General features: G+C 42.0%; 2 protein-coding genes across 2 annotated transcripts in view; one reads left to right on the top strand and one right to left on the bottom strand.

Annotated features, from left to right (window-relative positions):
- Positions 1-4127: 4127 nt before the first annotated feature.
- PBX1 (PBX homeobox 1) overlaps positions 4128-20088 on the bottom strand; it is a 696336-nt gene continuing 680375 nt past the window's right edge. Inside the window, exon 10 of the mRNA XM_060232592.1 lies at positions 4128-4139. The gene's annotated coding sequence lies outside the window, so the exon portion shown is untranslated. The remainder of the gene's footprint in view (positions 4140-20088) is intronic.
- On the top strand, positions 10793-19784 carry SELE (selectin E). The gene is made up of 11 exons (XM_060233070.1): positions 10793-10883; positions 12042-12428; positions 13288-13395; positions 13537-13722; positions 14730-14915; positions 15385-15570; positions 17123-17365; positions 17759-17878; positions 18632-18653; positions 18764-18836; positions 19624-19784. Exons 1-10 carry the CDS (start codon positions 10832-10834, stop codon positions 18819-18821), a joined length of 1548 nt encoding a protein of 515 aa, XP_060089053.1. The 5' UTR covers positions 10793-10831; the 3' UTR covers positions 18822-18836; positions 19624-19784.

The following is a 20088-nucleotide window of genomic DNA, read 5'->3' as shown; positions in this document are numbered from 1 at the left end:
CTTTTCACCCACACGAAGAACTGTTCACTATCCCATCTCTGGTGTTTGACCTTTTAAGGGCCTTTGTGGGGGATATTTACAATAATTAAGATACATTATTCTTCTGTTTCACATGTAGAATAGACTGAGCCACAGTGATCAAGCCAAGCCAATTTCCCGTGTGAGTCAGGGCCCAAGCTAGATGTGCTCTTGAATTCCCAAAACCTCATAGAATGAGGAAACTTTCCCACCAGACTGTGCTAAAGTGGTCAAAATTCCTGAGACTAAAGAAATTCAGGCTTTACCTGTAATAATGTTCATATTTTATCTGCCACTTGGGAGAATGGCTTGGGTTGTGTACATCAAATATATTCTGAATGTGCAGTGAACTGACGAGAAAAACTCATGGGCAGCCAGAGATGTAAAAAATGAACGAAGATTTGCAATACAGAGGGGCAAACATTCAATTCTTTTGGGTGGTGATGAATGTTGTGTTTCAAGAAAGGACAGGTTTCATTTTCCCTACCACCCAAACTTTGTGTTTAGATGATCTGCCGTTTGATCTCCTGCACATGAAATTATTTAAAACGTATCATGATGGGTAAATCTTATCTGTATTATTATTATTATTAGAAACAAGACCAGCTTGGGCTAGTCAAAATCACTGGATATGCAGCCAACACAAATAATGAGCTAAAAGCACTGGAGAGGCAACATCATAAAAAACCCTAGGAGGTAACTTTTTGGAAAGGCCCCATAACGTTTTTTCCTGACTTGCCTCCTGAGAAAGTGTTTTTACCGTCGAGCAGGAAACATATTTGTAAACTAAACTGTGTAACGTGCTGAAGTTTCCTTCCTTCTCGGATGATGATGCATGATTTCAATGAAATTCCCACCAGACGTTTGGAAACCTCTGAACAGCAGTTTAGCTAGCGGGGAGAAAAAGGAGGCTCATAAAAACCACTAAGGGAAAAATACCCAAATGTAGTGAAGAACTAGGGGAAAAAATCATCACAAATTTTTTTTTTGAGGTTTACTATTATATATTTATTAGGGGGAAAAAAATCTTAAAACGCAAATTACACTAGAATGGGGCACTGGTTTTGAGTGCTGCATAGGGTTGCCAATCCCCAGGTGGGGCATGGGATCCCCGGGTTTGGAGGCCCTCCCCCTGCTTCGGGGTCATCAGAAAGTGGGGGATGGGGGAGGGAAATGTCTGCTGGAAACTCCATTATTCCCTAGGGAGCCTGATTCCCATGGGGAATAATGGAGAATTGATCTGCGGGTATCTGGGGCTCTGGGGAGCTGTTGTTTGAGGTAGAGGCATCAAATTCGCAGCATAACATCCAGTGCCTTCCCTCAAAATACCCTCCAAATTTCAAAATTATTGGACCAGGGGGTCCAATTCTATGAGCCCCCAAAGGTGGTGCCCCTATCCTTCATTATTTCTAATGGAGGGAACGCGTTTAAAAGGTGTGCAGTCCCTTTAAATGTGATGGCCAGAACTCCCTTTGGAGTTCAACTCCGCTTATCACAGCCTTGCTTCTGGCTCCACCCCCAAAGTCCCCAGATCTTTCTTGAATTGGACTTGGCAACCCAAGTGTTGCACCAGGATCAGTTTGAATCCTGACTCTGCCACGGAAGCTTGCTGGATGAGTTTGAGCCAGTCACATACTATCACATACTATGGAGGGGAGAATGATGTTGTGAGGTTTTTTGGGGGTCTCCAATAGGGAGAAAAGTAGGATATTAATATCCAAGTATTTAAATAAATAAATAAGTAAAACCAGGTGTGTTTTTCCCCCCTGGAAAAAGAGGTGCCTTAATTCTCAAGAGGGAAATGAAGGAGAAACATACAAGTGCCCCTCAAGAAGAAGGAGCCAATGGAGTCTCAGAGCAGCTTACAATCTTCTTTCCTTTCTCTTCCTGTCCCCACAACAGACACTCTGTGAGGTAGGCAAGGCTGAGAGAGCTCTTCCAGAACTGCTCTTGAGCAGAATGGCATTGAGAGAACTTGTGGCTGACCCAAGGTCACATCAGCAGGTATATGTAGAGGAGTGGGGAGGGGAGGAGTTCCCCCAGATAAGAGCCCACACACTTAACCACTACATCAAATTGGCTCAAGAATGTTTACGCATTTTTGTTTAGAATTTTTTTTCCACAAAGAGGTTCCAGAACTCTGCCAATTCCACCCCCCCACCAAAAAAAAAGAAAAGTCCTGAGTAAAACTATATATCACAGTGCTCTGGAACTAAAATGACCAACTCTTTATTGGTTTAAAATATGTCACTATAAATGTTGGTTATGAAAATGATAATGAAATTCAGTTTTGTAAGATCCCCTTTTTCAGGGTCAGTCTACATGTTACTTGGAACTGCATGCATTCAAAATCAAAAAGTGAATTATTTTAAGAAAAAGCCGCATCAGGTGAGGGGGATTATTAACAGAAAATATACCAATTGAAAGATAGCAGTCTCCATTGAAGTTATTTTTTAGAGCTTATTGCCATGTCTGTTTCCATTCTGTTGTTTTTAGAATAAAGTTTTTATTGTTTTACTGATATTACCCACAAAAAAAAGTTTCATAAATACAACAAGGGAGACGATGTAGAGGCATTCCTCTTCAGTTTTGAGAGGACATGCCATGACTTACGCATCGCTGAGGGGGACAGAATGCTATATTTGCACCCACAAATCTGTGGTGCTCTGAGTGAGATATACTCTGAAATGAGGGATGATGAAACATCTAATTACGATCTCTTTAAAGAGTCAGGGTCAGATTTGGTTTTACTGCAGAGCAGAGCAGGAAAATCTTTCGTGACATAAAAAGGAAGTCTGGGGAGTCAGCTGGACAGAGTCCTCAATAGATGGATCGAAGGCAGCAAAGTCACCACCTTTGAGAAGCTAAGGCACCTTATAGGGCTGGAGCAGTTTTACAGCCTGATCCCTCCACAGTTTAAATGGGTCCTCAGGGACAAAAAGTTAAAAACAGTGGAGGAGGCAGCAACCATCCTCAGTGAGATAGAGGGGGACTTGGGCAAGTCTATGTGGGTGGCACCAGCCAAGAAACCCAGAGAGTGAGCACCCTGAGAAAGAACTGGCCCTGACAACAACCACCCTATCAGGCAGGATGTTAGAAAGGGGACTGGGAGTGGGGGGCGGAGCAGTGCCAGAGAAGATGGCAGTCGCATAAACTATTCACTCCGGATCTCCCTTCCCCGTTTCTGCCACTTACCGGATCATTGGGCACAACAAACGATGGGGAAAACAGGCGGGCCACATTCTCAGAAATTCCCAAAGCATTCTGGCTCAGTTTGGGCATATTTTGGAGGAGAATTGCGACGGGCCTCTGCAGACGCAGCGCAATTGTTCCCAGACAAAATGGCGGCCACCACAGATCAATAAATGGATGAGCATCAAGAGAAAGCTTCCCTGGAAGCCATTATTCAAAATACTATGCAATCCTCCCTCCAGGCTATGGAGGATTCAATGCTTGATAAGCTTACCACAAAAATAGCTGGCCTCCTAAAGCCTGTTAACGAGCAGCTTAAGGATCTTGCAACTAATTTATCTCAAACTGCCCAAACTGCTGATAATGCCCTAAGCTTAGGGCTTACATTGCAAGAGGAAAATATGTGTCTGCATGAAAAAATCCTTTCTTTGGAAGCTTCTTTAAAGCAGTCTAACCTGAAACTGCGTGGATTTATGGAGGATGTGGAGGGATCGGGCAAACTTAATTTATTGCTGATTGGCTTGCAAAATGCCTCGCACTGGAATCTGGGAATATTCCAGTTATCTACAAAGCGTACAGACTTGGTGCTTCCAATAATCCCAATTGGAAATTTCCACGAGATATTCTGATTATGTTTCAAGATCTTAGAGTGCGAAATGCAATCATGAGAAAAGCTAGAGAGACTGGCTATCTCTTGTATAAGGAAGACAGAATCACAGTGTTTCCTGACATTCCTTCTGATGTTTTAGCTATCCGAAAGACTCTCAGACCAGTTACACAAAAATTGCAAGAGGCCAATATCAAATGCAGATGGCTGATGTACTGTAAAATTCAAGCGCGCCATATGGGCAAGCTGCTTATAGCCCATGATATGGACAGTGGATTTCTTCTCCTTAAGACATTGAACCTGGATCTCCCTGCAGGATGGAATAGAAAACCTTCAAAGCGCAAGCTCTCTTTTGCACCTCAGAAGTCCAGCAAGATTCCAATTAGACTTGACACACATTAGACTCTACAAGTATAAAAGTCAGTTTGGAACTTTAATTTGCATCTTCCTGATGTGCCTTCGTGACTTGTTTAATATTAGCATAGTAATGTTATAAGAGTTTTATTAAGCTTTATTTAGATTGTATTTAGCAGATTACAGGGGGGGAGGGGGTTTATTGAACTGTTTTACGTCCTTATAGATAGTAATAGAGATTAAATAAGTGTTTCTTATTTTTTAGGTTTAGGATTAAGAACAGAATAGTTGGGTTTTTTTAGTAAAAGTAGAATATAGTATTTAAGTTAAGTATAGGTGCATAATAGCATAGCTAAGATTAGGTTTAAGTGTTAAGGTTGTAGGATTTATAGAGTGTTATTTTTTCTTTTCTCTCTAAGTGTAGGTAGGATACAGTATATGTACTTAAAATAAGCTTAGTTGTTTTTTAGGAGTTGTAGTTCATTAAAATTTGAATTAATAACGTTAAAAACAGATTGATACATTGTTAATAACATTATGGGGGAACTTAATGTTATGGCTTTCAGTGTTCATGGTCTTAACAATCATGTAAAACAAAGACGTATAACAGCTCAAGTTTTAAAAGGGAAGCCGGACATTTTGTTGCTGCAAGAAACACATTTGAGTTCAGCAACTCATCCGGTATTAAAAACCTCTTGGTTTTCAATGCAGTTCCATGCTCCTGGCAATTCAAAGTCTTGTGGTGTAGCAATATTGCTAGCCAAACATCTTAGATACGAACACATTGACACGCTCATTGACCCGAAAGGTCATTTCATTTTTATTAAAGGCCTATTAGATTGTCAAAGAGCCCCGTGGTGCAGAGTGTTAAAGCTGCAGTACTGCAGTCCTAAGCTCTGCTCACGACCTGAGTTCGATCCCCAGTAGAAGCTGGGTTTTCAGGTAGCCAGCTCGAAGTTGACTCAGCCTTCCATCCTTCCAAGGTCGGTAAAATGAGTATCCAGCTTGCTGGGGGGAAAGTGCAATGGGAAGACTGAGGAAGGCAATGGCAAACCACCCCATAAAAAGTCTGCCATGAAAACGTGAAAGCAACGTCACCCCAGAGTCGGAAACGACTGGTGCTTGCACAAGGGATCTTTCCTTTTCCTTTCCTTTTAGATGGTCAAGAAGTTACAATTGGATCAGTATATGATCCCAATACAGAGCAGATACCTTTTCTCAAACAACTTTTTGCTACACTGCGAGACTTTCAAACTAACAAGACTATAATTGGAGGAGATCTTAACTATGTGGTTAATATTGAATTAGATAAGTCAGATACGAGCAAACGGGTTCAAAGAACTAACACTGATACTGAATTAAGCATTCTGTTGAAAAAAAAAATGGTTTTTATGACTCGTGGCACTTTGTCACCAAACTGCCAAAGACTATACCTTCTATTTGGCACGATTTCAAATGTGCATGAGAGTTGACTTTATTTTATTAACAAAACAATTAATACCAAATCTGAAAGATGCACAGATAGGTTTGAGAATGTGGTCTGACCATTCTCCAGCACTTTGTAAACTGAATGGATTGAGACAGACTAGACATGACAAAACTTGGAAGTTTGACAAAAACATTTTATTGAATACAACTTATAGTGAACAGCTTTTGATTAATATAAAAAATTATTTTAAAGAAAATATGGACTTTGGAGTTTTCACAAAGACTATATGGGAAGCTGCCAAGACTGTGATAAGAGGCCTGGTGATATCAATTCAGCACACCTAAAGAAAGAAAAAGCAGTCACTGTTAATAATTTATAACCAAAAATAAAACAATTAGAGCAGGCACACAAAAATACTGGAAGTAAGAAAATCTTTAAACAATTGCAAGCCAAACACAAAATTCTAGAGTTAACTGAAAATACAAAAAAAAATTATTGTATATCAAACAAAAATATTGGGGGAAAACTCCCAAATCACTAAAATTTCTCGCTTGGAGTGTTAAGCAAAGAAAAGCTTTTCAATTATTTATTCTTTAAAAGATGCAAATGGCCAGAGTCAAGTTGACTCCCAGAAAATAGCATAAATAGTTGCTGAATTCTATATGCATATAAAACTCAAAATCCTGACCCTAGTAGCATCAATGATTTTTTACAAAGGACTTAATTGAAAAAACTAATTTTAGAACACAGGCAAGTATAAGAAAAGGATAAGAACATAAGAGAACCCATGTTGGATCAGACCAACAGCCCATCCAATCCAACACTGTGTCACACAGTGGCCAAAAACCCCCAAGTGCCATTAGAAGGTCCACCAATGTGGCCAGGACACTGGAAGCCCTCCCACTGTGTCCACCAAGCACCCAGAATACAGAGCATCACTGCCCCAGACAGAGAGTTCCAACGATAAGCTGTGGCTAATAGCCACTGATGGACCTCTGCTCCATATGCTTATCCAATCCCCTCTTGAAGCTGTCTATGCTTGTAGCCGTCGCCACCTCCCGTGGCAGTGAATATTTCTACTAAAGAAGTTTTAGAAGCCATACAACAACTTAAACCTAACATCGCACCTGGCAATGATGGCTTTCCAGTGGAGTACTATAACAGACCAATCCTGAGTCCTGCCGTGGAGTCCCGCCCAAGTGTAGAACTAACGTAGGCGGTGTTAGTCAACTTCCAAAGGGGAGAAGTTATGCCAAGTGGGGAGGGGAAGGGAGTGCAGCCAGACAAGTGGGCATGAGAGAGAAGCCATGGTGATCCTGCCTGTGCATGCACCATTGGCTCGCTGTCGAGGCAGGGGTGGGGGGAAGGGGCAGTGCAGGACCACAGGATTGGCCAGTCCGTTGCACGTGACCAGGAGGGGAGATGGAAAGCCTGCTCCTGGTTATAGGGCTGAATATCTCACCTGCCTAACTGCCCCTTGACAACACAGAGCCTGTTCACTAGCTAGGCTCAATGTGCTACCATATGTGATACTTCTTGGAAGATTCCATAAAACTCCCTATGCTAACAGACTGTGCACTTGTGTATGTTCTGAGATAGAAATTTTAGAACATGTGTTCCTAAATTGTACTTTTTACTTTGACCTGCGCTCCATACTTATTGACCCCTGTCTGAGTGAGCAAACAGTGAAGCCCGACAAATATAAAATTGTCTTCCTGTTGTCAACTCGGAACCAATTGGTAATTGAAACTGTTGCAAAATGTTTATATTTAGCATCTAGGAGGCGCTTAATGTTCGATATCATGCTAATAGGTTATTGTATTGTACTTCAGAGATAAATGAGGTTCCATTCTTGCTATACTAACAAAGATGCTTGGATTTACCCAGGGGGTTTTTTGGTAGAAAAAGCCCAGCAGGAACTCATTTGCATATTAGGCCACACCCCCTGACATCACCATTGTTTCATAAAGGGCTTTTTTAGTGGAAAAAGGCTAGCAGCAACTCATTTGCATATTATACCACACCCCCTGATGCCAAGCCACCCAGAACTGTGTTCCTGCTCAAAAAAGAGCCCTGGATTTACCCATCTGCACCATTAGGTAACTAATTGCTGGTGAATGTTTGTAGCCAGTAACAAGAATTTAGCATTGACACAACATAAGAAGAGCCCTACTGGATCTGACCAATGGTCCATCTAGTCGAGCATTTTGTCTCACACAGTGGCCAACCAGTTCCTCTGGAAGGCTAACAACAGGGCATAGAGGTCCTGACTCTGGGATTCAGAAGCTTATTGCCTCTGAATGTGGAGGTTCCACTCAGGCATCATGGTTAGTAGCCATTGATAGACTTAACCTCCATATATCTATCTCATCCCTTTTTAAAACTGTTTATTCCTGTGGTGATCACTACATTCTCAGGCAGAGAATTCCACATTTTGATCACTCTCTGTGTAAAGTAGTATTTCCTTTTGTCTGTCCTGAGCCCACTACCCATCAGTTTCTCTGGAGTTCTAATATTTTGAGACGGGGAGAAAAACTGTTGCAAAATGCACAATTTTATAAACCTCTATCATTTCTCCCTTTAGTTGTCTCTTTTCTAAACTGAAGATTTCTATACACTACAGCCTTTCCTCATTTGGAAGATGCTCCAACCCCCAATCAACTTGGTTGCCCTCCTCTGTACTTTTCCCAGCTCTGTAATGTCCTTCTGGACATACGGTGACCAGAACTGTACACAGTATTTCCAAATGAAGAGGCTCCATAGATCTATACAGGGGCATTACAGCATTGGTTGTTTTATTCTCAACAGAGCCTTTTTTAAAAGAAAAGGCCCAGCAGGAACTCATTTGCATATTAGGCTACACCCCCTGGTGTAACTGGAAGTGCTGTCACCCATTCAGTAAATTACTTTATGCATATTGACATAAATACAGTGCCATTAGCTGCATTTTGTGGATGTGTGTTCTCTGTGACAGCCCAATGAGAGATCTTGTCTCCACACCCCGCCCCCCACAGCTGGAGATAGAGAGCCACTTGTGGCAGGCCCAGTTTCTCCTGGGAGGGGGAGCTCATGGGTGGCTCCACATCTCTCACTCTCTTTGCAAGCCTGTTGGAGGCTGGAGGCAGCAGAGAGGATGGATAGCAAAGTCTGGAAGTGCGTGGCTGCTTATTGCCTTCCCTCTGCCAAAGACCTTTTTTTGAGCTGGAGCCCTGGCCAAGCCAGCTGGAACTGTGTTCCTGTGTATTCCTGCTAAAAAACCCTCCCTGATTCTCAATCCCTTTCCTAATAATCCATAATATAGACTTTGCCTTTTTCACCACTGCAGCACACTGGGATGGCCCAATTGAACTTTAATTGAACTATCCACGACAACCCCAATAACAATGGAAGTAAATTGATAAGAAAGTGGCTAAACTGAGTTCCCCAAGAGAGACGGTACCCGTAAGAAATTCAATTTACTTTTACCTCTGGACACTCATCAAGACCCAGTGTTTTGAAAAGGAAGGGCAGGGCGGCCTGTCTGCCTGTTTTACCATCATGGAGATTCCAAGGTCTCCTTTTTTTCCCCTGGCTAAGGGAAGTTCTCTCTCTTTTTTTGGAGACATTAGTCATGTAATGGGAATTTCAAGGAGGCAGGAGACGACCACTCATGATATAAAGGCTGTGAGTTCAGAGCCAAACCAGTTGTCAGCAAGTGCAAGCTCTGAACTGAGACTTGGGCCAAAAACTAGATTTATTAACCTCCAGAGCCAAGAGACTTTTAAAGACCACAGTGGCCCTGCGACTGAAGTTTTACAGCTATTATTGGTAAGTTTAAGAAGGCAATGTCTTTTTCTTTTTTGCATATCCATTTTTAATGATAGCAGGAGGGAAACTGAGGAGAAGCTCCTCCTCCACCATTGAAATGGATGTGTTTCATTTCAAGATTTATTTCGCCTCAGAACACAGATTTGCTGAAAACTGTACTAGAAAGCTCTAGGTTGATTTTTTAATTTTTTTTTGAAAAATCCTAGAAACAGCTGCTGTTTCCCACATTATATGGTAGCAAACCAGGGCTTTCCATCTGGTTTGTGCTCAGCAGAGAATCACAACTCTGGTGCATGACATATATGTGTGCAGATATATAGATGTTACTAGGTAGGAAAGACCTCTGCCTGAGATACTTAGTACAGAGTACCGTTGACAAACCAAGAGCCTCCTGATATGACATGAGGCAGTTCATATACACTGGCAGAAGCAAGCAACTAAACAGTAATTTGTGAGGCAGCATATGGTTGGAATTGTTTGGGATTTTTTGCTCTGTCCAATATCCTGCCTTCACAAAGGATACTGCATTTCTTAGTTAAAGTGTACTGAATCGCGGTCTTGAAAATAGCTGGAGAAACACATTCTATAATCTCCACAGGCATCTTCAATGAGTTTTGGCGGGAAAGTCAAGAACATCCTTTTAAAGAAAGCTGCTAATATATATATATTTAGGACCGATGTGAATTTTAATTTCCAGCCTGGTTGAGATCTGTAGCTTGACATTCATATGACGCATTGTGAATTATTTCATGATTTTAATTTTTGCCACTTTGAATTTTCATTGAAAGGAAAAAACAACTCCAAATACTAACAGAGCAGCCCAAAATTCAACACATTTAGAAGGATGTAATTCTGCTTAGAGTGAACTTAAATTACTGGGAAGATATAGGATTGGATGTAATCAGTTCTACTGATGAAAAAGGAAGTGGGGGGTCTCCTGTGATCACCCCCAAAAAGACATGCTGGGGCTCATGGGACTTACATATACAAAAGCCATTTGGGATTGGGGCATTTAGAGTAAGGAGGCGAACTGGCTGAGATTGAGTAAGAAAGCTGGCTGGAACCAAAACTTTGCTAGTCCAATCAGAATTAAATCCTTCTAAGCAATAATATTTACTGTTCTCCCCATCTTTCTTTCTGATATCCTATTTAGAAACTCCCCCTTCCATCAGCATACTGTTTTATTTTCATTGTAAACCACTGTGTTAGATATGAATTTAAGTTTTCCTTTTCTTCATCTATGGTTACAGCTCTTTATAGAATAACACAAGGAAACCAGCCCCTAACAAGTTTCAATTTTTTAAAAAATTAGATTTAAATATTTCACAAAAAGAAAGACTGCAACTTTCAAACTGCCTGCTTCCTTTTGTTTTTGTGCAGCTGACTTTATAAAACCAGCCCAAGTGAAGAAAAAAGCTTTACAAATGTTTTCTGACATCATGAACATTTCTGGGTTCCTGCCCACTCTAGTCTGTGGTAAGTGAATGCGTATGCAAGTTGGAAACTTGCTAAAATTAACTACTTGCTGAATTAACTGCTAATTACGGTAACTATTTGCTAGAATTAACTACTTGCTGATCCCCCCCCACACACACACATATTGGGAGAGGATTGTCTCCTGTATTACACTGTTTAACAGAAAAATTTCTCTGTGAAGGTGCTTGAGGTTCAACTGCCCAATTTTGAATGATATGGACTATGGCTATGAAATATGCCTCTTTGATAAAGATCTCCTTGGAAACCATGGCTTAGTTGATAGAACCATTAGAGGCTTTGAGGGATGTCCATACTTATATATGTGTGTAAACAGTGTAATACAGGAGATAAAACTGACTTTGGATTTATAAAATTCTTTAATTGAATATCAGGATTGGACAAGCAGTTTTTTCCTCTATAGGGGAAAGGACTGCATAGGCACTTCATTCTCAAAAGAGACAAGGAATGGCAGAGAGACGGAATCATCTTTTGATGACTATTGAAATTGACTGATATTGCATGCTTTATGGACCTATCTTGTAAAACTTACTTCTGTGATATTGATGTTTGTATGACTCTTTTTGAATTTGTAATAGAATTGAATGGTTTTGATAATTGTGGTTATTTTTCATGGTTCGCTCTCTGTATAATCCATTTCCATGATTGTCTTGTGTTTGCGCCACCTGGGATAGATAGATAGATAGATAGATAGATAGATAGATAGATAGATAGATAGATAGATAGATAGATAGATAGATAGATAGATAGATAGATAGATAGATATGGCTTTTTTGTAGCAGTAAGAAGAGCCCTGTAACTGGCTACATCAGGGGTGTGAGGCCTAATATGCAAAGGAGTTCCTGAACAAAAAAAGCCTGTGTATATATATATATATATATATATATATATATATATATATATATACACAGAGAGAGAGGGAGAGAAACCATCTTTTGATAAGAACAGAAAGCCAGCAACTAGAGGGATTTGCTGGGTGATCTTGGGCCAGTCACAAACTCTCAGTCTAACCTACCTCTCAGGATTGTTGTGAGGATAAAATGAGGAAGGGAACAATGTTGTAAGACACTATGCATCCCCTATGGAGAGAAAGGCAGGGTATGATTTAAATAAATAAATACTCGTGCCTTCTCTTTCTAGGACTTCTGCTGCTTCAGGAATGCACCTGCTGGACATACCACGCTTCAAGCGAAAATATGAACTACACAGAGGCAGAAAAATGGTGCAAAACCAACTTTACGAACCTGGTTGCTATTCAAACAAAGGAAGAAATTGAATACTTGAATGCTAGCCTTGTTAAAAATGCAAACTATTACTGGATCGGGCTGAGAAAAATTAATGATCAGTGGAGATGGGTAGGCACAAACAAGCCACTGGACAAAAATGCTGAAAACTGGGCTGCAGGAGAACCAAATGGCAAAAAACACAACGAGGACTGTGTCGAAATCTACATAAAACGAGTGAAGGATTCAGGAAAGTGGAATGATGAACGTTGTGATAAAAAAAAAGCAGCCTTGTGTTACACAGGTATAGTAAAGGATCCTCTCGATTTATTTTGCAACCTATAACAGGTAGAAAATAGCAAAAGTAAGCCAGCTCTAAGAATTTGGCAAATTTTGCTAGATTTGGTGTAGGAAGCCCGTTTTCTGTGCTCAGTGGCATGCAAATTACTAGAATCGCTCATTTTCCCATCCTGAATGATAACTGTTCTCAAAAGATTTGCTCAAAGGATGTTGTAGAATATAAGACAAAAAGGGTTGGAGCTACACAGTCTTTTCATTCAATTTGATTCCATCCATTTCCATCCTTACTTCAGCCCCCATCCCACATGGCTTTTGTACATACAAGCCCCATGGTTCTCAGCACTAGGGTTGCCAGGTCTCCCCTAGCAGGGATGGAGGGTAGCGTTGCCAGATCCAGGTTCAAAAACACTTGGAGATATGGAGATGGAATCTGGGGAGAGCAGGGACTTCAGCAGGATTCAATGACATAAAGAGCCCAGCCTCCAAAGCATCCATTTTCTTCAAGGGATCTGATCTCTGTAGTCTGGAGTTGAGCTGTAATTCCGGGGGATCCCCAGACTCCACCTGGAGTCTGGCATCCCTACTCAGCACAGGATTTTAAGGGAGCCCCCCCACCCTTTTTGCTAGCAGAAAAGCTAGGCTGAATCCAATTTGTTGTGTGTAACCAAGAAAGAGATAATAACGGCAAGCAACTAAATAGAGGTTTCTGTATTAGATGGGGGTGAAATGAAAAGCTCTGTGCAGGAGAACAGAAGATCTCTTTTAATTCCAAACAGCAGGTTTTCCTCCTGTTTGCTGTATACACTATGCAGCATGTATTTCCACTTGGAGATATATATTTAAACTGCTGAATTGCCTTACAGCCTCCTGTAAACCAGATTCTTGCAGCGAGCATGGTGAATGTGTAGAGACCATTAATGATTATCAGTGCATCTGTGATGCTGGATTCTATGGGCGGGACTGTGAATACGGTAAGATTAACCCTTTAATCCCCTTCCAACGGGACTGAGTACATGAGCTTGCTTTCATTTGCAAGAGTCTGTTTCGTAGTTTATTATAACTAGCTTCAGACAACTGCCCTTCCTGAAAACTTTCCTTATGTTTGTCTGCAGTGAGGATTTGTGAGCCACTGAAAGAACCAGATCATGGGACCTTAGAGTGCAACAAGCTGGAGAAGGACTTCATCTACAACACATCTTGCCAAGTCCAGTGTGGGGAAGGTTACGAACCAACGAAGGAAGAAACAATATGGTGCACTTCTTCTGGAACATGGTCTGCCCCCACCCCTATGTGTAAAGGTATGTGGACTGGACAGGTTCTCAATCACTCCAAACAGCACAGATATAACTGAGTCCAAAGTTTTAAGAGCCACACTACACACAATCTAGTCTGGGTTCAGTTTGGTGTAGTGGTTAAGTGTGTGGACTCTTATCTGGGAGAACCGGGTTTGATTCCCCACTCCTCCACTTGCAGCTGCTGGAATGGCCTTGGGTTAGCCCTTGCTCTCACAGAGCTGTCCTTGAAAAGGCAGCTTCTGGGAGAGCTGTCTCAGCCCCACCTACCTCACAGGATGTCTGTTGTGGGGAAGGGAGGTAAAGGCGATTGTGAGCAGCTCTGGACTCTGAGATTCAGAGTGGAGGGCGAGATACAAATCCAATGTCTTCTTCTTGTCTTCATAAGAACATAAGAGAAGCCATGTTGGATCAGGCCAATGGCCCATCCAGTCCAAAACATTGTGTCACACAGTGGCCAAAACCCCCCAAGTGCCATCAGGAGGCCCACCTTGTTCTTGCTGCCCCCCCCCCAAGCACCAAGAATACAGAGCATCACTACCGCAATCTGACTCTGACTGAGACATTAAGATGTCAGGTGTGAGGGAGGTCAATTCCCAAGTGTACAGAACCTCAGTTTGGATTGGGGTGATGGTGCTTGATGAGAAGAGTGTTTCACCTTCCCCTCTGTGCTGTTTTCTTGACCCCAAATGGCCCTAGAGTCACTATTTGCCCCCTTGCAGGGGCTGCACATGTACTGATAGCAATGTACTGAGGTACTGACACAATTATTGACAATTCAAGGATGAACAAAGGCAAGAGAAGCCTTCACACTGGATGATGAATGCAAAGCTAAGGTTTCAACTTTTTATAAAAATGTTTCAATACCTTCTGCAAAAAGAAGAAAGGTTTCTGCTCCACACATTTATATATCAAAACTCAACCTTGAAATCATAAGCCTGTTTCCATTTATTATATGCCTTTCTTTTGGTCATATTTGAATTTACCAGAGCTACAACCTGTATCTCTTTCAGCTGTGAAATGTGATGTGATACCTCAGCCTGAAAACGGGATTGTGAATTGTTCACATGCTGACACAGAAGTGATCTTCAACGCAACCTGTCAGTTTGGTTGTGAGGAGGGCTATACTTTGAGAGGATCATCCCAAATCCATTGCTCCTCCCAGGGATATTGGTCAGCACCGATTCCTCGTTGTGAGGGTAAGATTTCAGTCTTCTATGGAAATGTTTGATGGCATTCTAAAAAGCAGTAGCTAGAATTAAGATTCCAGTTCCATATGTTTATATACTGAAACCTAACCTCAAAGGCATAAGCTTGATCCCATTTTAGTATAGTGTTTAAGTGTGCAGACTCTTATCTGGGAAAACCAGGTTTGATTCCCCACTCCTCCACTAACAGCTGCTGGAATGGCCTTGGGTTAGCCATAGCTCTGGCAGGAGTTGTCCTTGAAAGGGTAACAGCTGGGAGAGCCCTCTCAGCCCTACCCACCTCACAGGGTGTCTGTTGTGGGGGGAGAAGATATAGGAGATTGTAAGCCGCTCTGAGTCTCTGATTCAGAGAGAAGGGCGGGATATAAATCTGCAGTCTTCTTCTTCTTTTTCCCCACCCTCCGTGGCCTCCTTGTGTCACATCTGAATTTACTAGAGTCACTATCCGTGTCTCTTTCAGTGGTGAAATGTGATGCGGTACCTCAGCCTGCAAGCGGGTTTGTGAACTGTTCCCACGCTGATACAGAACTGGTCTTCAACTCAGCCTGTCACTTTGGTTGTGAGGAGGGCTACACTTTGATAGGATCATCCCAAATCCAGTGTTCCTCCCGGGGAAACTGGTCAGCACCGATTCCTCATTGTGAAGGTAAGAGCCCAACCTTCCATTTAAGTGTGTGAAAACATTCAGGGGTGGGGGGTGGGGACAGAATTCTACAGCTATTACATTCCATTATATTCCACTAAGGATTCCTAAACCCCACATACACATGGATTTGTGTACTGGTTTTAATGGCTTTTTAAGCTAAACATTTAATTTTTTTAATTTGTTAGCTACCTTAGTGGCCCTATGAAGGCCAAAAGGTGGGGTAAAATCATGATGCTGCTGCTGCTGATGGCTTTTTGTAGAAAAAGCCCAGCAGGCACTCATTTGCATATTAGGCCACGCCCCTGATATTACCATTGTTCCACACAGGGCTTTTTGGTAGAAAAAGCCCAGCAGGGACTTATTGGCATGTTAGGCCACACCCCCTGACACCAAGCCAGCCGGAACGGCATTCCTGTACATTCCTGCTAAAAAAAAAAAAGCCACAATGATGATAAACACCAGGGGTGAAAATCTAGCAGGAGCTCCTTTGCATATTAGGCCACACACCCCTGATGTAGCCAATCCTTCAAGAGCTTACAAAAAAGAGCCTTGTAAGCTCTTGGAGGATTGGCTAATCAGGGAGTGTGGCCTAATATGCAAAGGAGCTCCTGCTAGAATTCAACCGATGATGATGATATTTGAAGGACCATGTGAAAGGGAACTGCTCATATCTCTAATGAAAGAAATCTTGAAGATGAATTCAATCAGTTAAAAAGTATAATAATTAAAACCATTTCTCTATGTGTGAAAATTGGAGGCGGGGCTCTGGAGCATCAGTGAGGAGTTTATGGCATTCAAAGCTGAATAGCGGCTTTTATCCTGATAGTATTTGGTCCACTCTTAGGGTTGACAACCTCCATATGGGGCCTGGAGATCTCTCACTATTACCACTGATCTCCAGACGATAGAGACAATAGAGACCAGTTCTCCTGGAGAGAACGGTTGCTTTGGAAGATGGACTCTACGGCACTGAACCCGGCTGAGCCCTTTGTCCTCCTCAATCCCTGTCCTTTCCACGATTGTCCATCCCCAATCTCTAGGAATTTTCCAACCCAGAGTTGACAACCTATATGCAATAAATATGGACATTAATGGCTAGTGTTAACCTAAGAACCCCTTTTCTGCAGAAGCTGCACTATTCTAACCTCTAAAAGGCCTGTTGTTCAGGGGTGGCTAAACTGTGGCTCGGGAGCCACACGTGGCTCTTGCACACATATTGGGTGGCTGTCAAAGCCCCTACTACCCCACTGGCCAGCTTGGAGAAGGTATTTGCCTCTTTAAATCACTTTGCCAAGTCAAGCCAGCAGGCAGTTCGGAAAATGCATTTAAAGTTGCTTTCTTTCCACTTCTCCCTCCCCCATCTATTTTCCTTCCTTTCTTCTGGCTCTTCTGATGCTCATATCTTGGGGCTCTCAAACATCTGACATTTATTCATTGTGGCTCTTATATTAAACAACTTTGGCCACTCCTGTTCTCGAATGAAACCTTTTGCATTGGTCACCATCCGCTATGTTCATTTCCTGTGTGCATTTTTTTAATTTTTGTATTTCAGTTACCAAGTGCAAAAGTCTGACAGCTCCAGAAAAGGGCTTCTTGAATTGTTCCCACACAGATTTTGCCTATGGAACACTTTGTGAGGTCAGCTGTGCGGATGGATTGCTGTTGAACAGCTCCTACACACTTGAGTGTCTAGCTTCAGGAAACTGGACAGCAGAGCTTCCCATGTGTGAAGGTAAATGCCCCAACTCACTAATATCCTTGCCTGGGGTGCATCTCATGAGCCTCCTCGAATGGGGTAGTTTCAGGGTAAAAGATGCCGCTGGGCTTTATCAAAAAGCAGAGACAGATATGAAGAAAAGAGCAACCATTCTCTATCAAACAACTAGTCCATCTAGCCCAGTGTCCTGTTTCCTACAATGATCAGTCACATAAGTGCCATAAGGAATCAGCCCAGAAAGAACAGCCCTCTCTTCCTAGCATCTGACAATCAGAGGTACTTGACCCCTGAGCCTCAAAGTCTCACTCAGCTACCATAGCTAATAGCCAGCAATAGGCTTACTGACATCAACATAATCATAGGAAATAAACACAGACTGTGGGCTTCCAGTTAGGAAAACGGATGTAATGGTTGCAGAAGCGATTACAAAATGTTTCCCTACTAACTTCATGCAAACTCTTCCTTCCTTAGCTCCCCAGTCCCAGCAGAATGTTGCGACATACATAACCATTGCAACAACAGCCACGGGAGCCTCCATGTTGTCAGTAGGATCACTTCTTGCCTGGCTCGTAAAGCGCACTTGTAGAAAAGGTGAGTCATGCCTTCCTCCCCCCCCCCAGCTCTTGAAATCAGGTATAACAGAACAGAAATAGGCACTGAAGTTCTCCTACATACACATTCCTCAGTTCAACACATGTTGCTGACATCCGCATGGCCGTTTCACTGAGTAGCACCAAGGCTTAGATTTCAATATGCGATTGATTCACAGCTGTATGGAAAAGGCTGGTTGCTAATTCAACAATAACTTAGATTCAACTTAGAACAGATTCAAAATTGCAAATATAACCTTAAGAAGGTGGTGAGAAAATCTTTACAGAAGGTGCCCCAGTCCTTCATTATTTCCAAATGAAGGGAAGGCATTTAAAAGGCGTGCGGTCCCTTTAAATGTGATGGCCAGAACTCCCTTCAGGGTTCAACTGTGCTTGCCACACCCTTGCTCCTGGCTCCACCCCAAACTCCCCAGATATTCCTTGTGTTGGACCTGGCAACCCTATTTTAAAGCCATCCTAAACTGGTGGCTGACACTACATCCTCTTGCAGTGAGCTCCAGAAGCTAACCATCCATGATGGTATTTATCACTGGAAATGTAACCACAAATGTATAGAGGTCAGATAGGTTCCATGAGTAATGGTGAAGAAAATAATCTGTAAATGAAGTTACATACTAGCCTATATAGGCAGATCCCCTTCAGAAGATTCAGAAGAACCTACTCCCAGGAAAATGTGCATAGAACTGTAGCCTTAAATACCCAAATGTTAAGGTCTCTTCTTTTTCTTTTGCAGCAAAGAAATTTGTTCCAGCCAGGTATGTTATATTTTAAAACTCCTATTGGAAATTTTCACTTTTGGCAAACAGTATTGTCCTGGGGAATGAATGTCAACTTACCAACATTTTGTTACTTCTGTGTTTTACAGTAGTTGCCAGAGTCTTGCTTCAGAAGGCACTTTCCAAATTTCTGATCACCTGATCTAATCCCTTGAAAAAGAGGTAAGAGGGGGGAAGTTGAATACCAGCTAGGAAGAGGGGGCAGATAGGAAGAGTCAGTAGATTAATGAAGGAACTTGAGTAGCAAGATTGGAAAAGGCATCTACTTAAGTCCTTGGTACAGCTACTGCCAGTAAAAACAGATAGTATTTGGCTATCCTTCTGAGGTTGGTAAAATTCTTCTGAGGTCCATCTTTCCGAGGTCAGTAAAACGAGTACCCAGCTTGCTGGGGGGAGAAAGTGTAGATGACTGGGGAAGGCAATGGCAAACCACCCTGTAAAAAAAGTCTGCCATGAAAACGTTGTGAAAGCAACATCACCCCAGAGTCGGAAATGACTAGTGCTTGCACAGGGGACTACCTTTACTTTTTATTTGGCTATACTGTATGCAGGAAGATCAGAAACTGACATAGCTGAAAATTGCAACTGAAAAAACAGCTATTGTAGAATCCTTCCTTCTTTCCCTCTCTCCCCCCTTCTTTCATCCTCTTTGTTATTTCTTTTCCTTGCAGTTTTCTGGAAAACCATTAGGGTACTTTCTGCAGAGGACAAATATCAGAATTACTGTATGGGATATTTCCAAGTCCAGGCCACTTAATGATATTATTCAAGGTGGGGGTACCCATAGAGAAGATAGACCTGGGGGTTGTGGACATTCTGTAGGACAAATTTCCATCTGTATGAAGGTCAAAGTATAATGCAAATAAAAGACAATGGTCTGGCAAGGAGTGTTTGTAAAAGCTGCCTCCCAAATCTCTCTTTTAAATTACAAATCTTGTTCTTTCTGTAGAATTTGAAGCTGTCTTCATTAATGCCTGGTGCATTGGAGAAAGAAGAATGAACTGCAAGGAAAAGTCACTTGTGGTAATCAACAAGGATAGACCTTACATTCAGTAAAAGAAGATGTAGATCTCTTCATCGATGTCTGGTCACCTTCTCGGTGCATGGCTTCTCCGCACAAAACATGCTGCCTCCGGAAGGGACATAATCACCGTAGGATTGAAGCAAAGGAGAAGGTACTTCAGCAAGCTGAGAAAAATACTCCTGAACCATCACAGCAGGGTCTAGAGAAACAAGCATCAATTGCAAAAGATCATGGAATAGATAGCTTGCAAGATATTTATTGAATGAAGCCTTGGTCACAAATCCAGCAGGAAATTACTGACTGCTATGTGCCAATCAATGCTTATTCTTTGGAGAGAAGGTGGTTTGTTTCAGTCCACAATGATAATTTTTGAAATTCATATCTTGTGGC

Source organism: Heteronotia binoei, chromosome 2, assembly GCF_032191835.1.
Source record: "Heteronotia binoei isolate CCM8104 ecotype False Entrance Well chromosome 2, APGP_CSIRO_Hbin_v1, whole genome shotgun sequence".
NCBI lineage: Eukaryota > Metazoa > Chordata > Lepidosauria > Squamata > Gekkonidae > Heteronotia > Heteronotia binoei.
The sequence above is the reverse complement of the archived record's forward strand: the minus strand, read 5'-3'. Positions and strand labels throughout refer to the sequence as shown.